This window comes from Bremia lactucae, linkage group LG2 (genome assembly GCF_004359215.1).
Source record: "Bremia lactucae strain SF5 linkage group LG2, whole genome shotgun sequence".
Lineage (NCBI taxonomy): Eukaryota > Oomycota > Peronosporomycetes > Peronosporales > Peronosporaceae > Bremia > Bremia lactucae.
The window spans coordinates 4,926,355-4,950,158 of record NC_090611.1 but is presented as its reverse complement, the minus strand read 5'-3'; the positions used below and the strand labels follow the sequence as shown (position 1 = coordinate 4,950,158).

Below are 23,804 nucleotides of genomic sequence, written 5' to 3'. Positions count from 1 at the left end.
GGATTGCCGCAAGAATAACTTCTCCCTCGATGTTACCGGTTACAGCATTTACAAGCGTATGCAATTGCTCGCTCGTTACACTTTGTGAGGGTATAGACGCTTTATCAAAAATGGTATGTATTCAAGTTTAAAAATATCGCGTCTCGCCTGCCTTGAAGTAGAGACAATACGCCTCTTAGAGGCCGAGACATTCATGTCCCCAAAATTTTCAGCCTGTATTGGATCAATACCAGAGCTAGTGTCTAATCCGACATTTGCAAGGAGTTAGGTAACTCAACTTCCTTGTCCAGCAACCGTTCACGTATCACTTCACGTACACTGGAAGGTTTTGACCCGGAATGCCTTGGCGAATGTCACTACTAACACTCAGTATGGTGCCTCCTCGGCCGACCACATCGGTGGACTTAGACGTGCCACTCCATGTATCTCAGGGATATTATGCCCTTGATGACTCGGCCTAAGGCCAACAATGCTTTCAGCACTCAATGAATCGTTATTGCAACGAGTATTACTCGACAAAGTACGTGCCGTTCCACCTCCTTTTTCTGAGTCGAGCTCAAAATTAATGTTTTCAACATTGGAGCTTATAACTCAGACATTCCAATATCTAACACACTAAAAGATTCAGTCGGTGATTCGCGCCAATAGCGCTTTTGTTGCCTAGCAAAGGTCGACCAGACTTAAAGCCGAACTCAGCGCGTAGCGCTGAGTTCGTGGCAATTGCCTCTTCGAAAGTAGCAGGATGGGATCGGAATAATTCCGTCCGGGGGGGAACAACCTGATTGAGAGTTCTCATTTAACTGTAACGACATTTGCTTCTTGCACCGGTTCGTGATGCATAGATGCAATGAGAGTCTCAACTCCTGGACATAGTCCCCTAGAGTTTCATTCACTCTGACGAGTCGCTATGAGCCGTGATTGCATGCGAAAAGCCTGATCAGGCAGGGCAAACATGCTTGTCATTTGCTGTTTAAGCGAATCCTATGAGGGAAAAAAGCGTCGTTTATGAATGTGCTGCACAATAGTGCCGACTCCATGGCTCTACCTCCGAGTTTGGAAATGGCCATAGCCACCTTTTGCCGTTCTGTTAAGAACAAGGCGGAGTCAATGGAAATCTCCATCTGCTTAATCCGAATAAAAGGGAGGTTTTCGCCCTCTTTTCCCTCAAATGTCTTTACATTGCCAACTACAGAGCGAGCCTTAGGCTTTAAATCTGGTACAGGGATGTACCGAGTTGGCATAGATGCCACAAGGTGATCCTGAGCCTGGCCGATCAGGGAGAATTCATATCACGTGAAGGCTTCAAGCCTTGCATGTAGCACCTCTGATGGCTCCATCGAGAAGTACAAGATTCGTCTCGTCGCAAAAGGATTCAAGCAAAAGTCGGGAATCGACTACACGAAGACATTTTCGCCTCTGGTCCCTGGGGCGTAATGAATTCTACATGTTCCAGCCCAAACAAAGCTTTTAGCTTGTGATACGCTGTGCGTTGCGCCTATGAAAGTTCTGAAAACGCTATCATTCCAGTAAAGGCTTAGTCTTATAAAGACTCAGGCGTAAATTGACTACGAGTGCTACCAGGTGTAGCGAAGCTAACCTCGCTTTTTTAGTAAGAGGAAGACTTATAGACTCAAAGAGTCTAGCAGTTTTATAGAACCAATGGATTTAACAACTTAGGGAGTCGTACAAGCTATTAATGCTTAATAAATCCTAGTTCAAGGGATTCAGGACGTACCTTATAGAGGCTTCTATCACTCACAGATCACTGCGCAAGTCTTAGGAAGGCACTAGACGTCTACGGATCAAAAGGGGAACTGCACTTAATTAAGTTATTCTAATTTAAAAAACTTACCCTAGCAAATTTAAAAATAGATTTTGGCCGCAAGATTTATATCTGGCGGCGACCATATTTGTTACCCATACTAATATGGGATTTTGGTAAATAACTATTTTGAAATAGGATAAAAGGGTAAATTACCCATAAAGTAATGTACCACAACAACGGTTCACCAACCGATGTGTACCCTGTTACAATGCTCCTTCTCTTTCACTCCTCGTGCGACAAAAATGTGAACTCACGAATGACCCCAAGTTACCACAAAACAACGTTAGAGCTCGCAGGTACTCAATTGCACCTAGTCATTCATTCGTTGACAACTCAATGCATGTTCGAGCTACGCGTCCTTGCATTTTGTCATCCCACAAAGAAGGCAGGGACAGGACAGTAGTAAGTGTTAAATCAGGACGACCACTGAGATGATAGGGCGCGACTGTTGACATGAAAGGATGCGACTGATGCGTGAAAGACGCGACCATTGGGAGTGGTTCGAAGAAACCGACGCAGAGGAGATTGAAGGTACACGGACGGCTATAGCTAGGATCACACTCTGAAGTACATTTAGTTCTCAACTTTCCATCTAACTCTCAGCTCGTGTTGAACAGGTTATGAGCCCAAAACGCACTGACTCTACCTCCGCTCAGTTCACCCCGGCACTCGACGTCGCCGAGACAAACGTGAACGCAATGAACGTGGTTTCTGACCCGTCCGAGATGCGAGCAGAGGCGCGATCGGTCTCGGGTACCTCCGAGGCCCAAGATGGCGCGAGTCAAGCTTCTGACGTGAGCTCTGAGCGCATGGATCGACTTGAAGGACTCTTCGAGGGGATGGCGGAGCAGCAAGCCAAGCTCATGGCGAATCAGCTTAAGATGCAAGATAAGCTGAGCCGCCGGGCTGAAGCAAAGCCCACGCCACCCTCCAAGCACTCATTCAACGGTTCAAGTGCGTTCACGGACTGCATCCGAGAACGCGACGGTCGGATGAGAAGAGGATCACTTGACGAGCCGATGCCAACCGTCGCGCCGACTGCGATGCCGCGTATGCCGCCGCCTAACCCACCGCCGCAACAGAGGGAGCAACCAACCTCAGCGCAGCAATTTGTGCGACCGGAAGGCCATGGTCTCAAAATGCCGAAGCCTCGGGACCTGGATTGGCTCGGCTTCGCTAAGTTCTCAGGAAAAGAGACTTACTTGAGTGTGGGTGCCGACTTCAAGGCGTGAGGAATGCGTTTTCTACAGCGACTTGGCGCGGCACAACTAATGAGTGGAGGCGAATGGCCGGAAGACTTCAAGATTCTAGCGCTAAGTGGAAAGCTGGAAGGCTCGGCTCTTAGTTATTGCGAAAAGATGCTGCTAGTATGGACGGCGGTATCGAACACTCTGGAACATGTCATAAACAGCATGTTGATGCTGTATATGACACCGATCCAATCGACAAAAGGGATTCAAGTGATGACGATCGAGAAGGATCGAAGCAGCGCGGTGAAGCCGGACACATTTAAATGAATTGCCCCAAGAAAAAGAGTGGTACCGGCCCTGCATCTAGAAGAGTCGCATTAGCCGTTGGTACCGGTACTTGTGCTGACTCTACTTCGTGGATTATAAACAGTGGGTCAAGCGTGCACCTTGTGAAGGATTCGAGGATGCTGAAGAATATAGTGGATTGTGATCACACGTGTCGCGCGGCGTATAACACTATGGTCCGAGTGACTAAGGTTAGATCAGCTGACCTGAGAACGGTGATTGATGGACAAGAGGTCATGGTCGACCTCTCTGAAGTACATTATGCAGAAAACCTAGCTGACAACATCATCAGCTATGGTGTATTGGAAGAGCGCGGGTTTAGTTAGAGAGACATGGCAACCATAGCTACGTGGTGCGTCAAGCGGACTCGATGAAAATATTTGAGGTCTTCCGCCGCAATAACGTTCTAACACTTGACGTAAAGTGCGAACTAACAAAATATGAACAAGCTCGAGGAATCAGTTCGGCCGTGCACCAAGTTTACGACAAGGTTGACGAAGCCGTAACAGAGACAACACTTCTGGAACTCCACCAGCGACTCGGCCATTTGGCTTACGACACTGTTGTACGCATGGCCGACTCGGCAGGATCGGGAATTCGACTTACGGATCGATCTCAGCCTAACTGCCTTACTTGCGCACAGAGCAAGCATAATAAGAGCAATCAGTCCGAGAAGGATACGGGCTGAAACGCACCGATCGACAAACTTGGCGGGGTTATCGGTAGTGATATCAAGGGACCGATGACAACGAAGGACAGACGTGGTAATAGATACCTGATCAATTTCGTTGACTACTCAACCAACTACGTACGTGTTTTTGTCGCGAAGAACAAGGTTAAGGCGACCAAGAACTTTGAAAAATTTCTACTCTACTTTGAGAAGAGATTTAATTGTCGCGTCCATGTGTTGCGCACCGATGGCGGTAAAGAGTACACCAACGTGGACCCGTTTTGCAATTCAGCTGGTATGAGACGCCAAGTTTGCGAAGCTGAGGACAGGCTTCAAATGGAAAAGCTGAAAGAATGCATAGGACGATTCTCAACATGGCGAGGTGCATGCTGTTTGCGAGTGGTCTACCGCTGTACTTTTGGGGCGATGCCGTTGAGTACGCGGCGTATATTGTAAATCGAAGCTCGTGCAGCACCAACACGAACCGTATGTCGCCGATCGAGATGCTGACAGGAACTGTCCCCAGCTTATCGGATATGGTGACTTTCGGCAGTACTTGCTCAGTATTCAGAAATCAAGGCAAAAAGGCGTGGAAGCCAAGATCACAGGTCGGAATGATACTCGGCAAAAATGATGAAACCTAGGGTTCAGAGTTTACCTGCCAAAGAAGAGAATTGTCATCACAACTCAGCACATTCGAAACGTTGAGACGCTTAATAGTGATCAGAATGCGCAATTACAGGCGCAGCTGGAGCGTGAAGACCCTAATCTGCGACGCTCTGTACTAGAGCAGGACGACGTCGCTAAGCGGAAGATGCCGGAGACAGATCTCCCGCAACAAAAGAAGATCACCGCAAAGTCTAAGAAGAGCACAGATAAGGCAAAAAGGAGCGTAAAGTGGATGACGACTCAGCTAAGTCGATTGATTCTGACAGCGATGTTGAACTACTGCCCACCGAGGACGAGAAGCTTCCTCACATGCGAGCGCGCATCATGGGATTCAAGCACGTTCCCGTAAACCGGGTGAGTGCAGTATTGCTCAAGGACCCAAAGAGTTATCGCGATGCGATGAAAGACCCGCGGATGAAGCAGTGGGAAGAGGCAATGCAAACGGAGATAGAGGCATTGGAGCACAACGACTCTTGGGAGGTGGTACAGAAGCCACGTGACGCCAAGTTACTTCATAGTAAGTGGATGTATAAGGTAAAGATGCACACCGACGGTACTGTCGAGCAAAACAAAGCGAGGCTAGTGGCACGTGGCGATGAACAAGTGTATAATGTGGATTACACATACACATTCTCGGCAGTGATGGAAATGATATCTGGCAAGGTGATTCTCGCGGTGTCAAGAATCTGGGGCGTGCCTGCGCGTCACGGCGATGTGCCAAGTGCTTACGTTTAAGCCGATAAGGAAGAAGATTTGGAGGTATTACTTCACCTTTCGCGGGGAATGGACATTGACGCCGAAATAATGGAAAAGCTCGGCGTGACGGATAAGAGATAGCTCGCTCTGAAACTCAAGAAAGGCTTGTATGGCCTGAAGCAATCAGGCATGCTGTGGAATCTGATGCTACACGACATATTCAAGTCACTCAGTTTCAGCCAGAGCTACACGGACATCTGCTTATACATTAAAGAGGATGTCAAGGGCAAGACACTCGTGGGTATAATATACGTGGACGATGTACTAGCAACGGGTACCAGTGTACATGAGGTCGACGAGTTTTTTGATGACATGAAGGTTGTTGAGCTAAAGGATCTCGGCGTTGCTACCAAGTTTCTTGGTATCGCTTTTGACTATGACGCCGGCTGGGTATTAGACCAGGAATGTGTCATCGAAGATATGCTCGAGAGGATCGGGTTGTCCAATTCGGCATCAGTGAGAGTGCCGATCGGTGGAAAGATGGAGAAGACGGAGATGCAGGCAGCGCACTGCTACCGTCGGAAGGCAGCGGCACACCACAGAGACCGACTGTGCAGATGTTCCAGTCGATGGTGGGCAGTCTCCTATGGATCGCCCGGTGCACGCGCCCCGATATAGCGTTTGCAGTACACCTAGCGACCCGACGCTCCCATGCGCCGAACGAAGGTGATTGGCGCTTGATTAAAAAGATAGCCAAATACCTGAAGGGTGCCAAGCATTTCAAGCTCATGATGCGCGGTGACCCATCTGCGATGAAAGGAGAAGGCGTGCTAGTCGAAGGTTTCAGCGACGCTGATTACGCAGCCGACAAGACTACCCGCAAATCGGTGAGCGGTGGCGTGTTGATGGTGGGTGGCATGATTGTGGGCTGGCTATGCAAGAAACCGAATTGCGTGGCTCTATCTACAATGGAGGCTGAGTTCGTGGCGGCTTCTCAAACTGCCGCTGAGAGGGTGGGCATCATGGGGCTACTTGAACGGAGTCAATACTTCACGTCGACAATTAAGTAGCGATCGCTCAGATTAAGAGTGAAGACACGTCCGGTCGAGCCATGCATATTGACGTGAGGTACAAGTTTGTTAAGGATCTCGAGAAGAAAAAGGTAATCAAGGTACAGTACTGCAAGTCCAAGAGTATGCGTGCGGACATCCTGACCAAGGTCTTCCCAGCGCCGAGACTCAGCGAACTACGCGGACTTGTGATGCTCAGTGGTAAGGACATCCACCCGGGAAGGAGTGTTAAATCAGGACGACCACTGAGATGAAAGGGCGCGACTGTTGACATGAAAGGATGCGACTGATGCGTGAAAGACGCGACCATTGGGAGTGGTTCGAAGAAACCGACGCAGAGGAGATTGAAGGTAATGGACGGCTATGGCTAGGATCACACTCTAAAATACATTTAATTATCAACTTTCCATCTAACTCTCAGCCCGTGTTGAACAATAAGTCTCGTAGTAATTTTTGCGAAGAAAAGTCCTTCTTAAGAAAATAAAAAGTTTCGGCTGTAACACGACATCACAGCTCCACCAACGCCATGTATGAACCTTCCTGCATGAGTCCCCTACGTGCGTGAAGTATACAAGCTCCTTATCCAATTGAGCTAGTCGCAAGCTACCATTTCCGCAAACCGTATCCTTTCATTCGCTATTATTGAGCCAATCAAATTGCTTTTCGCTTCAATTGAACGCGGAAACCGCCTTCCATAATCCAAAAAGGGAAACAACCCCTGTATATGGCGGTCGAGAGTCCGCGCATCTACGCGGCTTCTGCGCCTTTAAGACCTTTTCTAGATGATAAAAAGCTACCTTTAGATCCTTCAACCAGCAGAAAGCGGCGCGTGGATGTGTTAGGCAGCCTGTCGCCCGCAATTTGCGCACCTTCAAGTTCACTCAACTCGCCAAGCCTACCAGCAATATCGGGCTCGCCCTCAGTGCTTCAAATGTTCACCGCTGATACTTGCAGCTCAAATCGAAACACGGGCTTTTCTCTGCTCTCATCCACGTCCGCTTTATCGTCTTCCTGGCAGACACGCAGCGCGCGGGATCCAGAACGAGAGCCGGAGCTTCATAACGTCGGCAATCTGCCCGCTAAACGCTTAAAAGAGACCCCGTCTGCCCTGCCAGGGACTGTAGGTATTTGTAATGTAGCCTCGAGTATTGTAGCGATCGAGGCACGAGCTGAGGACAACCGAGAGGAACAGTTTGAGGCATTGCAAGAAGACTCCCAGAATTTGCTGGAAGCCATGAGTATTTCGCAACAAAATACTGAGGAAAACACCCAGACTTGTGAAGATACTCCTATATTGTGCCTCATGCGGCTCGTGCTGCACCCGGAAGTGGACAAAGCGGTGACGGCATTTCAAAAAAATGCTTTGGAAAAGAGCGGCTTGTATCGAATTGAAATGCAAATGCTGACGCCTCGCGTGTCGCTTGGACGGGACAATTATGTAGGCATATTCGATCAAAAGAATTCGGGCGTAGACCCCGTAAAGCTAAGCCGGACGCATTGTATCATTGAGACAGCCGTGGACCCTGCTACGCATCAATACGCAGTGTTTATTACGGATAAAAGCACCAATGGGATTCGAATTGATGGCGTCCAAGTGATCAAAAACAAGAAATATAAGCTTTGTGATGGACAAAAAATTTCATTATTATCATCTCGCCAGGGAAATGTTTTGCTCGGATATATGGTCGAAGATCCGCACGTTCGTTGCCAGGACGAAGGTTTAAAGCAACAGGTCGAGACGGATTCACAAGATAATACCCAACAGGGACCAAATATCCAGGAGTATACGCTTGGAGTCTTGTTCTCAGCGCCATTAGTTGGGAAGGATATTCATGGAAAGTACCATCCGATTGCAGAGCTCGATGTCAAGCGAGAGTACTCGATTTTACAAAAGAGTTTAATGGAAGCGTCCAAGTTTGCAAAACGACCGGTTGATTTGAATGCGCATGGACTTGGAACAGTCTCGAGGCGATATGAATGTCCACGACACATTTCCGTCGTCTCAAAATTTGCCAACACGGATACTTTTCGAGCTATGGTGACGCTCGGGTGCCGAGCACTTCATTTTTCGGGTCATGGGGATGAAAACCACTTGTATTTTGAGGACGGGATGGGTTTGGTTCACCCGATTTTGCACAAAGGTCTTCAAGAACTCTTCTCGGCAGGAGGTGGGGGTGAGTTAACGTTGCGTCTTGTGTTTGTGTCTGCGTGTTCGTCTGCGCCACTGGCCCATGCATTTGTCGCTTGTGGCATTCCTCACGTTATTGGAGTTCGTTCTAATCAAAAGATTGAAGATTATGCAGCGATAGAGTTCACGCGTGCGTTTTACCTCGCACTTGCAACTGGAAAGCCTGTGGGTGCAAGCTTTACCATTGCCCAGCAATCAGTCGCCAAGTCGCCTAATATTCGAGGACCGATGGCTGTTGCAGAGAAATTTATGCTCCTTCCTGAAGATGGAGACCACTCGGAGATTATTTTTCCACTGGCAGCAGTCGAGTCGACCAGTAGAGTTAATCTCGAACCAATAAAAACGAAGCACTATCCAAAATTGTGGTTTGACGACTTACCTGCCATGTGTCAAGGCTTTTGCAACCGGTCAATCGAAGTGTATAAGATCTGTTTGGCACTTATGATGACCCAGTCTCGTATTACTCGTCTTGTCACAATCTGTGGGGAGGAAGGCATTGGCAAGACAGCCGTGGCTCATGCCGTGGCAAATTATGTAGGTCCACGTATTACGTCAGAGGGGGGAGTTCGTATCTTCTCCATTGCCAAGCTTGCTCAAGACGTGGTTGATGACCACGTTGGAATCATGCGACGCAACATGAATATTGCCAACGGGCGGTGTCGCGTACTGAGTCGGTTAGAGACCATGGTCTCGGATCATTTAAAGCAACATAAGGCACGGATTGAGTTCAATGGCCAGCAAATGCTCTTAATTATGGACGGGTGTGACTATCTACTACGCAATGATACTCGTCGTGACCGCTTTCGAGCTTTTTTGTCGGAGATCCTGACAAATAATGCGTCTCTGAAGATTGTCTTGACGGCCCGAACTTCTCTCTGTGTAGATGGTGCTGTCCGTGGACACGGGGAACGTTTATATACGCTGTCCAAGTTTGATATGAAGAAAGCGACGATAATGCTAGTGAGTCTCATGAGTCGACCCATTCGCGTGGACGAATTAAAGCTTTCTTGCGCTTCGACCTCGGCCGATAAGCTGGAACGTATTGCTTCGCATCCGGCACTGAGAGCTACGAAGGGGATTCCGAAGCGAATTGCTGATCTTGCTGGCAGGTTAAACGAAATGACAATGGACAAGATCCCAGTGGATGAGAGCGTATTGAGTCTAATCGAGTGCTAAGAAAATTTTCTCAAACGGTAAGAGGGCCGAAAAATCACGGCCCGACATGTCGATGTTTTTTTTGAAGTCACATTTGATATCATCGTGTGTAAATTGAGTCACTTGCATATCAGCATATTTGTAAATGTAGATATCAAATTGAGTAAGAGTATATTGTGAGGTCATTTTGTTAATAAATCTGACTCATCCTGAGATGCTCGTTTGAGTCGGTGCTTGTAATCATGATGGTATTTCTGCTTTAGGTACCTTCCGAAACGGAAAACATTAAACTTACTATTGCAGTTATCGGCCCAATTTCCTATCTGCTGCATGCTTTCAATCTTTTAACGTTTTTGCAACTCAAAAATGGCTACTCTAGCATGTACTTTATTTAAGTCAAAGGTTGAGTGACACCATGTAGTCATAGCTCCAATCTTTTATAACTTAGCAAATTTCCATCGATGTCGGGCCATTGTTTGCATGCTTTCGATCAACTGGAGCGAAATTAATGCCGCACCAAGCTTCTGCGCGATTGCGATGAAAGGAGAGGTCTGGATCGTATCCTCCTGCAAGCTGCTGTTGACGACGAAGCTTCTTGGACTCGTTGACCCCAAACTTTGGCCCGCGCTTGCCTCCTGGTACAGGAATTGGCTGCGGTCCCCCAATCCCACCCGGCTGGAATCCCATCATTGCTGCTTCCATTTCTGCCGTGACAGCCTGATCAATAGGAATGGCTGTAGTTGTCGCCCGTAATTTGGACACGTCGCTTTCATTCCGTTCGCCAAGCGCGACCTCCATTAATTGAGCCTTTTGAAGCTCTAAATCGGCTTCAAATTGGGAATCTTCCCGCTGCTGGAGCTGCCGTCGTTCCTCGGCTAGTCGTTGCTGCTCTGCAATAAGCTGTGCAATTCGCCGTTCTTCGTCGGCCTTTTTTGCGTCATTCGTCGCAATGGTTATTGCGTTTTCAAGTCGATACTGTTTCCACTGCTTCTGTGCTGCAGCTTTTTCAGCTTCGATGCCATAGACCAAGTCAAAGACTGTATACGAACTTCATTAGTTTAAAGTATGCTGCTTTCCACACGAAATGCACGAACCGAGATTCTCGAGCATTTCCAGATAATCATTGTATTCGTCCAGGGTATCAAAGTCGTCCTCTGTTTTATTATAACTAGCCACAAAGTGTTTATTTTTAAATGTTCCCACTTCTTTTGAAAGAAATTTTCAAACGGATCCTTACTCTTTGGCTACTTTCTTCCGCACCGACGTTTCTTTAGCAAAGTTGAGCTCCTCAATAGTCTTGTCTTGTAGTTGTGACTTCTTCACGGGCTTTTGACACCGTGGGCAGGCGATTTCGCGCTGGTGCTGGAATTCGCGTTTGATACAGTGATCGCAACTAGTGGGTACACATACGGGTTACGGATGGTTACACTCGGAATAAGCGTGGACGGCGGCAAAGTTACTGCACGCACAATCGGTGACCACACTTGGAGATGAGCATCTTCATCTTTGTGTTAAGGTAATTACTGTCATCCTCTGCTGATGTGCCGCATACGCAGCAACGCATTGCCAACTCTTCCGCGTCATCTGCCGCCGTCATACTCGCCGCCTTTTATATATTTGTTTAAATTGGATACACCGTAAGGGTACAGATTATTGTAATCTCATAAACTGGGATCCGTGATGGAGAATGAAATGGCAGCTGTAGATTGCCTTGTTGCAGAGCTTCTGCGACTGAATGAATCAGACTGGACACCGGCTCAGCCATCAAAGTACCCTCCTTCATCAATTGCAGCTTTAGACCAATTTAGTGTACTCTCGGCTTCGTCCGTAGCCCCTGAGGCCGTTGTGATCGTTCCCCACAAATACTCACAACCTCCTCCACCAGCATCACCACTTGCACTGCCCCCAGTGCGTCTCACGTCTCCATATGGGGACATTACAACAGTAAGGAAGGAGCTGGAAGAAATGGGCAGTCCGCTCTTTGCGCTTGAGCGTCTGGGGGCTTTTCCTCGCGGCTGGAACGCCAGCACGTCCACAGGGAATTCCATGAGCAAAATCCCTCCTAGTCGCCTCTTGGCACAAATGCCCATGTCTGCGCCCCATCAAGTGCTCGTCCCCCAGCGAGGATCAATTGTAATGAATCCGTTGAAGCTTAAGTATGAATTTCGAGCCGTCAAAGGGCCCAGAACAGGAACAAGTACCGATTTTAGTAGTGCTTTGACCAAGCAGGACGAAAACATTCGTGGGAACAGTAAGCCATTTACCCCTGGTGGTGACTCATTGACTGAGCTAAAGACCGAAAAGAAGCAGGAGGATCTTCCTCTTATGCAGCAGCTGCTCCTGCTCGAGGAGGAACGAGCGAGAAACGCAATTGTGTTGGGTGAAAGTGATGTAGCCAAGACAGCGGTGGAGAGTCTCGTCTTTAATGTGCCGGGGCTTCATGGCTGCATAACCGCTGAAGATGTCGCGAAGATGGCTACATTTAAAGTGGAAGAAAATACCAAGGCAGAGGAACAAATGGCTACAAGTCCGTTGCAGCCATATTATCAAGCAGTAGGAGATGAAGACCGTGTAGCAGCTATTCAAAGAGCTGTGCAAGAGGAGAAAGCAGCTGATGCCATGCGACAGGTTGAAGACAATACAACTGTAGGATTGGATCAATTGTTACGTGAGATGGAAGACGACGATGAGCTGATAGCATTAGGCTTCTCGATGACAGCCGAAGACGAGGATCAAAGTGAGAAGATAAAAGATTCCGTCGAGAGTGTTCACACTGACATGATCGCAGCGCCTTTACAAGACGAAAAAGACCCGGAAATGGAAATTGATGTGCTATTAAACACTGCTGTCGAGTCAAGCACTTCTTCTCTACCAAAACAGAAGACTATCTCGTCCGAATGGGCGAGCATGACGCCCGAGGATGTGCGCAATTTTCATACCAAAGTTCCTGAAATGGCTCTAACGTACGATTTTGAACTCGACACGTTTCAAAAAGAATGTATTCTCCATTTAGAACGCCATGAATGCGTATTTGTCGCTGCCCATACGTCAGCTGGGAAGACCGTAATTGCCGAGTACGCGATCGCCATGTCCCAGAAGCACATGACACGGAGCATTTATACGTCTCCCATTAAAGCACTGTCGAATCAAAAATACCGCGACTTTCGCAAAACATTTGGTCCGACCAATGTCGGCTTAATTACAGGCGACGTGAGTTTAAATCCCGACGCCAGTTGCTTGGTCATGACGACGGAGATTTTGCGGTCCATGCTGTATCGGGGCGCGGATGTCATTCGAGACATTGAATGGGTCATTTTTGATGAGATTCACTACATTAATGACAGTGAACGAGGTGTTGTGTGGGAGGAAGTCATCATTATGCTACCGGAACACATTGGACTAATCTTTCTCTCGGCAACGACGCCAAATCACTTGGAATTTTCAGACTGGATAGGTCGGACAAAGCAAAAAAAGATTCACGTCATTTCGACGTACAAACGTCCTGTGCCGCAACAACATTTTCTGTATGCTGGCAAAGAGCTCTTTAAACTTTATGACGCCATGAGTGGATATGTTGCCACCGCTCATAGTGCAGCAAAAACCAAGTTGTTACCAGAGAAAGCCAAAGCGAGTACTCGTGGTGGCAAAACTGTTGCACGTGGAGGGGGTAGCACTGCCAATGCTCGTACGTTACGCACTTCAGGAGGGAATCAAGGGGACTGGACCAAACTGATTACGACGCTCAAGGACAGATCCTTGCTACCCGTTGTCGTCTTTGCCTTTAGTAAGCGTCTATGCGAAGCAAGCGCGAGCAAACTGGCCAAGGTGGATCTGAGTACTCCTTCCGAGCGATCGGAAATCCATCTCTTCCTTGAAACGTGTGTACAGCGTTTACAAGGATCCGACCGTGAATTACCACAAGTCCTGGTGATGAAAGAAATGCTCAAGCGTGGCATTGGTGTCCATCATGGAGGGTTGCTGCCTATTCTCAAAGAAATGGTCGAGATCCTCTTTGGTCGTGGTCTTGTCAAGGTGCTATTTTCGACCGAGACATTTGCCATGGGTGTGAATATGCCTGCTCGGACGGTAGTGTTTAATGGCATTCGTAAGCACGATGGGAACAACTTTCGCGATCTATTACCGGGAGAATACACGCAAATGGCGGGACGCGCCGGTCGACGGGGTCTCGATTCGGTTGGTACCGTCATTATTGCGTGCTGGAATGATGTTCCGGAGCCCACGTCGTTGCGGACAATGCTTGCAGGGAAAGCCACGTCCCTCTCGAGTCAATTCCGCTTGACATATACCATGATTTTAAATCTTTTGCGCGTCGAAGTGCTGACGATTGAAGACATGATGAAGCGTTCATTTTCAGAGTTTCATACGCAAAAAGCATTGGCTTTAAAGAACATTCCAACCTTAATTCAAAAAGGCAAAGCGTTGCTTCAGCAGCTCAAGCAATCACTGGTGGAAGAATACCCGCAAATGGACGCCAGTGGGGAATTGGCACAAATGCATGAATATTACCAACTCAAGCGTGATAAGCGAGAGCTGGAGAAAAAACTCATCAAGTGGCTGCTTGCGAATAATATCTCAGCGGCCAAAAACGCAATTGCCCCAGGACGCGTCGTTGTATTGAGTATTAAGGGGCTTTCATCCGACCAAGTGGCGCTGGTAGTACGCACAACGGCAGCCGTAATGGGCGAAGGCGGAACAGCTCGATCTAAATTGTCGTTTGAAACAGAACTTCAGGGTACGGTTGCCACTGATACGAGTCACAGGGGCGTGTTTAAGTCGATTATGGTGATAACACTATGCCCCGATAATTACGAGCCTCCAAGAATCGAGACGGTATCCGATAAAAGCAAGAGCTTAAATACCCTATTGGGTGGTGGTCGGATGCTGCGTAGCAAGAGATATGATGATCGTTTAATCGAACAAACGAGTTCTAAGGGACAAGTGAATTGTCTAGACCTTACTGCACCATTTACCGCGACGCTCGTAGGACGGAGGTATGCCGTGCTTGAAGTGCCCGAGAGCTGTGTTGAAAGTGTGACGTCTATTCAAGCCTCGAACGTCAATACGAAGCAACTCGTGGCGTCGTCGTCAAAGACGGATATCGCTAGTTGCATTGATTTTCTCGCAGAGCTTGAAAAGGAATTTAAAACGCAGAAAGTCGCAATGCCATTTGTTGACATTATCAGGGACCTTAAAGTCAATGACCTCGAAGTTGCTACGGGCTATACGCAGTGGCAGCAGCTGTACTCAATGGTGCTGAGCCATCCGTGTGCAAATAACGTGACCGCTGAGTCTCGCGTCATGAGTAAGGTGGAAAAAACCTTCAAGCTCGAAGCGTATTTAACGCGCATGTCTCGTGAACTTTCAACGGATGCATTAACCCTGTTCCCTGACTTTCAACAGCGACTGCGGGTGCTCAAACGATTGGGATACATCTCGGAAGAGGACGTGGTGCAGGTGAAAGGACGCGTGGCTTGCGAGATCAACACTTGCGACGAACTCGTGCTGACGGAGATGATTTTTGAAAACGTACTGGCGAACCTCGAACCCGAAGAGATTGTCGCCGTGCTGTCGGCCCTGGTGTTTCACGAAAAGGTCGAATCCGAGCCAATGCTCACGCCAACGTTAGAGGCGACGCGTGACGTGGTTAAGCGAATCGCGGAATCGCTCGGGCTGCTCCAACTCGAGCAGCATTTAGCCATTGATCCTGTGGGATACAGCAAAGGAGCGCTTAATTTCGGCTTGATGGAAGTCGTGTACGAGTGGGCCCGCGGCATGCCCTTTAAACAAATATGTACACTCACGGACGTGCAAGAAGGCGCGATTGTGCGCTGTATTACTCGTCTTGATGAAGTCTGTCGCGAAGTACGCACTGCTGCTCGTGTAATTGGCGACCCACAACTTTATCGCAAAATGGATGTGGCGTCCGAAGCAATCAAGCGCGACGTTGTATTTGCTAGCAGTTTGTACCTTTCCTAAACCAGCATTGTTAGTTGAATCGAACGTGCGATTGCGCCCAGAAAGTATCGTTTTTTGCTGGAACTTGCGCTCTCGGTTGATTGCTACTGCCGTGATCGCTACGACTTGCCTGTCGATTCAATTGCTCTATGGACTGGCGGCAATTCATGGCATACTCTTCGACCATTGTTTTCCGCCGAGCTGATAGTGGTAGCTTGGACGAATTGACAATGACACCCAGGACGCTTTCGAGGCACATGAGACGATCGCGGCGCGTGGTCTCGATCACAATCTTGTCTACAATTTCGACCATTGTGAACAAGGCCGTGGACAGCGAAACCATCTCCGAGTGCCCCATGTCCGACCACAGCGAATCCACAATATTAACAATGCGACTAAGATTTACGTCATATACTCCCAGCTCAAATTTGTCGCGAAGCGCCCGCACTTCTCGCGAGCAGCGATGCAACAACGTTCGAGTAGCAACTGACTCGGACTTGTTGTCGTCACCAGGAACGCTCGTTTTAGGCTTTTCCACGCTCATTGTCTTAGCCGACTTGCCATTGTCGATTGCTGCAGTCGCCCGCTTCTTTGTTTTCTTTATGGTGGAGTCACAGTCAGACTCTTTCCTTGCCACCATTTGCCTTTGCTCGTCCCTAATTACCAACAGTCTTGTAAGTTGACGTGGTCCACATTTGTTAGATTTGTTTTTGTGTATGACTTACATCAACTCTTTGAGCGCGGGCATCTTGGCCTTGAACTTCTTTACCTGCTTGTCTAGCCGTTGCAACGATTTATCCACCTTCGCATTGCGCTTCTTCAACGCATAGGCATGTGCAACCACTTTAACTGCGTAATTTGTCCACCATTTGATCTCGTTGTCATCCATTTCCTGCTCGAGTGGCATGAGCTTGACTAGTTGTTTGATCTGAGTCACTGCAACCTCCAACTCGTGCGTTCGGAGGAGTTGCTTCGCTAATGTCCTGGCTTCGGAGGTTCTTACCTCTTTGCCGTTCTCAAAATCTAGAAGATCGTTTGGCACATGCTGCTCTGGTAATAGCGCCTTCATGGCCGCTTCGAGTTCTTGCTGAAGACATTCAAATTCAGACAATTTCTCGCTCGATACTGCTGCCCGTTGACTGGCGTGCAGCTTGCGAGTGGCCTCGTCGACCTCTTTGGCCTCCGCCATAGCGGCCGCACAAGCGCGCATCTGCCGCTTTGCGTGTTGCAAATCTTCTTCTAGCGCGCGGCAACAATACTTACGACGCGTACTCTCGTCGAGCCGCACGAGAATTCGCTTGAATCCGCTAATGCGGAGCTCGGCGTCCATCGCTTCTTTTGATTTTGCGGCACCGGATTAGAAGCACGCGTGATACAGCAACTTAATCTTGTCAGAATTGGAATTTTGGGTCAACGTCGGAAATATTTCAGAAAAACAAAAGAACAGTCAAGTAAAGTTATTCTCGTCAGGAATATTTTAGAAAAACAAAATAAATAAAAAAATTGTCTTAAATATTTGCATTTTAGAAATCGTTGCAAGAGCTTCTTAAAGAAAAAATACACGCATCTGGTATCGAAGAAGCCCTTGGTATCAACCTTAAAAATCGTCGTTAGAAGCGTAATTTCCACTTTGGTGGCCACGCGACGTTCCGCGAAAGCGTCCTTGAGTCCCACTGCCTATTTCATCATTGTTGGAAGCGTAATTTGCACTTTGGTGGCCACGCGACGTTCCGCTAAAGCGTCCTTGAGTCCCACTGCCTATTTCATCGTCGTAAGAAGCGTAGTTTCCACTTTGGTGGCCACGCGACGTTCCACTAAAGCGTCCTTGAGTCTCACTGCCTATTTCATCGTCGTTAGAAGCGTAATTTCCACTTTGGTGACCACGCGACATTCCGCTAGGGGATCCCCGAGTCCCACTGCTTATTTCATCGTCGCCTTCGTAGACGAATTGGTGCGCCTGCTCCTTGGAAACGTAGCCACTCCCCGACGTATCGATTGAGCCGCTGCGATAATTGTCATCATCTTTATAAGTACCTTGTCCACTTGAGTAACTGCTGGCATCTCGTGTCGACGAATTGCTTTTATTATCACGTCGACCCACATTGTCGTCTTCGGAGCCGTATGAACCACGCGAGTAACTCTTAGTGCCTACATCAGGTTCGCCGCGAGCGTCTGATGAGCGGTATGCCGGGCTGCTTTTCGAATTTGATTGAGAGCGATCGTCGTAGTCACTTGATTGGTGATTTTTGTCTTTGTTTTTACCGATAAAATCGCGAATTGCTTCCATCCTTGTAACTTCAGTCAAATTTGATTATAAGCACGTTACGACGCTCTATACGCTCGTTTAACTGGGTTGTCTTCCAGTTGAAAGACATGCTTCCAGTTGAAAAGGGTCTGCCAAGTGTCCCAGTTCAGAGGTGGAAAAGTGTTTGTCTGTACTTCTTATACCTGCAAGAGAAAATTGGAAGGTTGCCGAACCCAAGCGACAACTAGGGTGATTTTACAAACTTTTTGAACTTGTAGCAAGTGTATTGAATAAGTGTAGGAAGCTACGAGGCAAAGAGCTTCGTGAAGCAGGGACGATCCTTGAATGGCGCATGAATGGTCATGGGCAATACTGCTCAATAACGGTTCACTTGAATAAATTCAAGATCTTCCGGATACATTTTTAGGCACAGATTCTTTTGGGAAAGGGCTCCAACTCTTCATGTACCCCACACGAAATTGACGCTTTATCTCGAGCACGTCCCGAAAACCACGACCGCGATCTCCAAGAGTTCGCGCAGCATCATGACGGAGAAGGACGATAACGTTGGCGTGAGCCTGTCCTCAACGGGTCAATTTGACCGCGACATTTACGGTTCTGGTCCCAGCAACCAATTTGAAGGCTACAGTGCCACCGTCACAGAAGAGGGTGACGACACGGAGCCAGAAGCGCGTGCGGACGACCATCACTCTCGGGCAACGAAGGCAAACGCGAGCGATGGGCTCATTGACGAAAGTTACGATCCATTCGCCGATACACGCGATGCTAATGGCTCAGGACTCGTTAACACGCGCATTGTGGACCGCGAGAATGCGTACCGCAAGCGGCGGTTTGAGCGCATGTTATCGCCCGAGCGTGGTGACGCGTTTGGCGGCAAAACTCCGGCCCGAAGCTTCAAGGAAATTATGCACAGTCAGCAACTAGAGCAAGAGCGCGCTGAAGTGGTGCGTAAGATTCAGCAGCAGCGGGAAGAACAGGAACACAAAAAGCCTGAGCCGCTGGACGGGGATGCCACACCCAAACGACGACGTAAGCGGATGCGCTGGGACCAAGAAGCCCCCGTCGCGGAAAAGACCGATGGTGAGAGCCAATCCGAATGGGACACCGTGTCGGAAATCTCTGTGGCGGCGACACCCACGCGGTCGTCCTCGCGCTGGGATGCCACGCCAGCCGCAGCGACACCAGCGGGTGTCACCCCAGGACGGAAGAACCGATGGGATGAAACACCCGTGGCCAGTACTGATGTTACGAAATGGGACGCGACGCCGACGCCTTTGGGCGGTGTGACGCCTGCTGGTACTGGAAAGCGCTCACGGTGGGATGAGACGCCCATGTCAGGTCCAAATGACATGGCTACGCCTGGCAAGAGTCTGCATATGACCCCTGGATCCTCGATGGCCGTCGATATTATGAATGGCGCCTTGACTCCGGAGTTGGCGCAACGTTTGCGTTGGGAACGTGAAATTGAAGAGCGGAATCGGAATCTTACGGATCAAGAGCTGGATGCGCTGTTTCCAGCAACGGGATACAAGATTCTGGACCCTCCTTCCTCGTATGTGCCGATTCGAACGCCATCTCGAAAGCTGCTTGCGACTCCGACGCCAATGGGACAAACGCCAGGGTTTGCCATGCAAGCCACTCCAGCCCGTGAAGACTATGGCGTGCCTATTGTCGAAACGCCCTCGGCAGATGGTAGTGCCATGCCTTTTATTAAACCAGAGGACTACCAGTACTTTGGCAAGCTCATGGACGAAGTCAATGAAGACGATTTGGACCCCGAGGCTGCCATGGAACGTAAAATTATGCGCTTGCTGCTAAAAATAAAAAATGGCACTCCACCCCAACGAAAGACTGCACTGCGCCAGCTGACAGATAAGGCACGTGAGTTTGGGGCAGGTGCGCTGTTCAATCAGATCTTGCCATTGCTGATGGCTCCAACGTTAGAAGATCAAGAGCGGCATTTACTGGTAAAAGTCATTGATCGAGTGCTGTACAAGCTTGATGACCTTGTGCGTCCATACGTTCATAAAATTCTCGTTGTGATTGAGCCTCTGCTGATCGATGAGGACTATTATGCTCGCGTGGAAGGACGCGAAATTATTTCAAATTTGGCCAAAGCAGCTGGTCTGGCGACAATGATTTCAACCATGCGTCCAGACATTGATATTGACGACGAGTATGTGCGCAATACGACGGCACGTGCTTTTGCAGTTGTGGCATCGGCGCTTGGCATTCCAGCATTGTTGCCGTTTTTAAAAGCGGTTTGTCAGTCGCGAAAGTCATGGCAAGCTCGACACACTGGCATCAAGATAGTGCAACAAGTTGCGATTCTGATGGGGTGCGCCGTGTTGCCGCATCTGAAACATCTTGTGGAGATTATTGACCACGGTCTTGAAGATGATCAGAAAGTGCGAACGATTACTGCCTTGGCTCTTGCTGCTCTCGCTGAAGCGGCGCATCCGTACGGTATTGAGTCGTTTGACTCGGTGCTACGACCGTTGTGGCGTGGTACCAGAAAGCACCATGGAAAGGGATTAGCGGCTTTTTTAAAGGCTATTGGCTTCATCATTCCACTTATGGACGCTCAATATGCGAATTACTATACGGTCGAAGTAATGGAGATCTTAATTCGAGAGTTTCAGTCGCCGGACGAAGAAATGAAGAAAATTGTCTTGAAAGTGGTCAAGCAGTGTGTATCGACTGATGGTGTTGAAGCTTCTTATGTCAAGAAAAAGATTTTGCCCGAATTTTTCCGGCACTTTTGGGTCCGTCGTATGGCGCTTGATCAGCGTAATTACCGCCAGCTGGTGGAGACAACGGTGGAACTTGCCAATAATGTTGGTGCAAGTGAAATTATCTCGCGGGTCGTGGTCGATTTAAAAGATGAGAGTGAGCCTTATCGCCGCATGGTAATGGAAGCTATTCAGAAAATCATCTCAAACTTGGGTGCCACGGACATTGATACGGATCTTGAGGAGAAGTTGATTGACGGAATTTTGTATGCTTTTCAAGAACAAACATCGGACGACACCTTTGTGATGCTGAATGGATTTGGCATCGTTGTGAACGCTCTAGGGATCCGTGCGAAGAATTATTTGCCGCAAATTTGTGGAACTATCAAGTGGCGGTTGAACAATAAGCCGGCTAAGGTGCGTATGCAGGCAGCTGACCTGATTAATCGGATTGCAGTTGTCATGAAGACGTGTGACCAAGAACCGCTAATGGGGCATATGGGGGTCGTTTTGTACGAATATCTGGGTGAAGAGTATCCTGAGGTGTTAGGAAGCATTCTAGGAGCCTTAAAGGCCATCGTCAACGTAATTGGTATGAGTAAAATGACCCCACCGATCAAGGATTTGCTTCCACGACTTACTCCAATCCTCAAAAATCGTCACGAAAAAGTTCAAGAGAATTGTATCGACCTCGTTGGCCGCATTGCCGATCGTGGTGCCGACTTGGTTTCAGCTCGCGAATGGATGCGCATCTGTTTTGAATTGCTGGACATGCTCAAAGCCCACAAGAAAGGTATTCGTCGGGCGGCTGTTAATACGTTTGGCTACATTGCAAAAGCAATTGGTCCTCAGGACGTGCTGCATACGTTGCTGAACAATCTTAAGGTTCAAGAGCGACAGAATCGAGTGTGCACTACTGTAGCAATTGCTATTGTGGCCGAAACGTGCTCGCCATTTACGGTAGTGCCTGCCCTTATGAATGAATACCGCGTGCCAGAGCTGAATGTCCAGAATGGTGTCTTGAAGGCGTTTTCTTTCATGTTTGAGTACATTGGTGAAATGGGTAAAGATTACATTTATGCGGTCGCTCCACTGCTACAGGATGCGCTCATGGATCGTGATTTGGTACATCGTCAGACGGCGTGTACAACTGTGAAGCACTTGGCTTTGGGTGTTGCTGGCTTAGGTTGTGAGGACGCGCTTGTGCACTTGCTTAATTTTGTATGGCCCAATATTTTCGAAACTTCTCCACACGTGATCAATGCGGTATTTGAAGCCATTGAAGGCTGTCGGGTAGCCCTGGGGCCGCACGTGATCCTCCAGTACGTTTTGCAAGGCCTGTTTCACCCTGCGCGTCGCGTGCGCGAGGTGTATTGGAAGATCTACAACTCGCTTTACATGTATGGGCAGGACGGCTTGACCCCTGCCTATCCGGTGCTCGAGGACGACGGCGTAAATTCGTATAATCGTACGTATCTGGAGCTTTGTATCTAGAATATAGCATTTTGGGTCACAGCATGGGTCAAATAAACAGCACAGCATGTATTGAGAACATAAGCGTTGACACTGCAGAGCGAGGGCAATTCATGTATCTTCTTAGCCAATTTGTTAATTTTTGTCATTTTTTCTGTAGCTGTCAGGATAAAATTTGTACAAAAAAGAAAAAAATCTTTTTCAATTTAATCATTTTTTTATAAGAATTGCCCTAAAGCGATAAATTTTGTAAGCAAATAAGCGGCACAGTTTGTAACAGAGCTTTGCCTATGGCAAAGTCAGATGCGTCATGGACCCACCGAAAGGCCGAACAGGATCCGGCAGGGCCAAAATCAGAGAATGTAGGAAACTTTTCATTACCGGTTTATAAGCGTTGTTCTCGGCCCGTGTGCAACCTACCTAAAAATATATAACGGATAGAAAAACAATCTTGTACTTGCGTCGAGTAGAGCATTATGTATATTAAATTAGGACAGTCAAGTAAAATAAGCTGTGCTTAACACTTATCGTCATTGTAACGGGCTAAAGTTGCCCCTATGTTACGCAGTCCCCGTTAAGTACACCAAGTGTACTTAACGGGGACTGCGTAACATTAGGGCAACTTTAGCCCGTTACACCATCCCCCTCTTTAAGAACGAAATCACATTTTTAAATTCGTCACAGAGGAGAGAGGAACTGCGAGCAGCTTTACGCGCCGCTAGTTCACTCGATCACTCTAGCGCACGTGTTTCCATACACGGCTCCCAAGATGCAACCTAAATGGGGCCACGTTGGTGGGTCGTCTGCGAAGACGCTCACTCAACCTCGCACTAAGCGCACGCGCCGCGTTAATTCACCGGCCGCGTCTAATGCCTTAGTCAGAACGCCGACAGCCACTGCGGCTGTCGCGTTAACAGGGCTAAAGGATCCATCCCACTTTAACAGTGAGGATGTTGATCCGTCGCTCAATGTCGACTACAATGAGTCGACACCGTTGCCGTCACCTCATAGTAGTGATGCGGACAACGAGCTCATGAGGAATGATGATGCGGCATTATTGCCCATCTAAACTTCTCTCATGGCTCACCAACATGGAGACAGCATCATTTACGAATGCTGTCCCATCATCTGCGCTGGAAAGCGCAGCGACAAGTATTGAGAGCACTGTCCATAAAGGCACAGCCGCTTCTCCGTTGGGTATAACCACAACGCCTTATGCTCAGACCATAATTTATACTGGTTCTGACATAGAGGATTCGGAGCCTAAAGCTCCGCCGACGACACGTGAACGTGCTCAGTCGGTGTCACAAGCCAGTCGTTTAGAACGCGGCTATGTGACGGGTGGCATTCCAAAGATGCCCCCTCCATCTAAATGGCCTCGTTTAGACGGGCCAAGAGCGTCGCTCCTAGAGCGCGCTCTTGTAGACGCACATAATTATTATGGCGTCTTTCAATCATGGAGGGCTCAGGGAAAATCGCTTGGGCGTATTTTCCCGATCCCGGTCGTGTTGCGTTCAAATGAAACGCCCGACCAATACGAGGCGGAATT

General features: G+C 48.4%; 5 protein-coding genes across 5 annotated transcripts; 3 read left to right on the top strand and 2 right to left on the bottom strand.

Moving 5' to 3' along the window:
- Positions 1-7,189: 7,189 nt before the first annotated feature.
- Positions 7,190-9,829, top strand: CCR75_008662 (uncharacterized protein; the record flags this gene model as incomplete). Its single annotated transcript, XM_067966712.1, has 1 exon — positions 7,190-9,829. One exon carries the CDS (start codon positions 7,190-7,192, stop codon positions 9,827-9,829), a length of 2,640 nt encoding a protein of 879 aa, XP_067821570.1.
- Positions 9,830-11,400: 1,571 nt separating this feature from the next.
- Positions 11,401-17,114, bottom strand: CCR75_008663 (uncharacterized protein; the record flags this gene model as incomplete). Its single annotated transcript, XM_067966713.1, has 2 exons — positions 11,401-16,440; positions 16,510-17,114. The coding sequence occupies 2 exons, from the start codon at positions 17,112-17,114 to the stop codon at positions 15,816-15,818; spliced, it is 1,230 nt and encodes a 409-aa protein (XP_067821569.1). The 3' UTR covers positions 11,401-15,815.
- Positions 11,489-15,805, top strand: CCR75_008664 (uncharacterized protein; the record flags this gene model as incomplete). Its single annotated transcript, XM_067966714.1, has 1 exon — positions 11,489-15,805. One exon carries the CDS (start codon positions 11,489-11,491, stop codon positions 15,803-15,805), a length of 4,317 nt encoding a protein of 1,438 aa, XP_067821568.1.
- Positions 17,115-17,381: 267 nt separating the features above from the next.
- Positions 17,382-18,071, bottom strand: CCR75_008665 (uncharacterized protein; the record flags this gene model as incomplete). The annotated part of the gene is made up of 1 exon (XM_067966715.1): positions 17,382-18,071. The coding sequence occupies one exon, from the start codon at positions 18,069-18,071 to the stop codon at positions 17,382-17,384; it is 690 nt and encodes a 229-aa protein (XP_067821567.1).
- Positions 18,072-18,574: 503 nt separating this feature from the next.
- Positions 18,575-22,276, top strand: CCR75_008666 (uncharacterized protein; the record flags this gene model as incomplete). The annotated part of the gene is made up of 1 exon (XM_067966716.1): positions 18,575-22,276. The coding sequence occupies one exon, from the start codon at positions 18,575-18,577 to the stop codon at positions 22,274-22,276; it is 3,702 nt and encodes a 1,233-aa protein (XP_067821566.1).
- Positions 22,277-23,804: the final 1,528 nt, after the last annotated feature.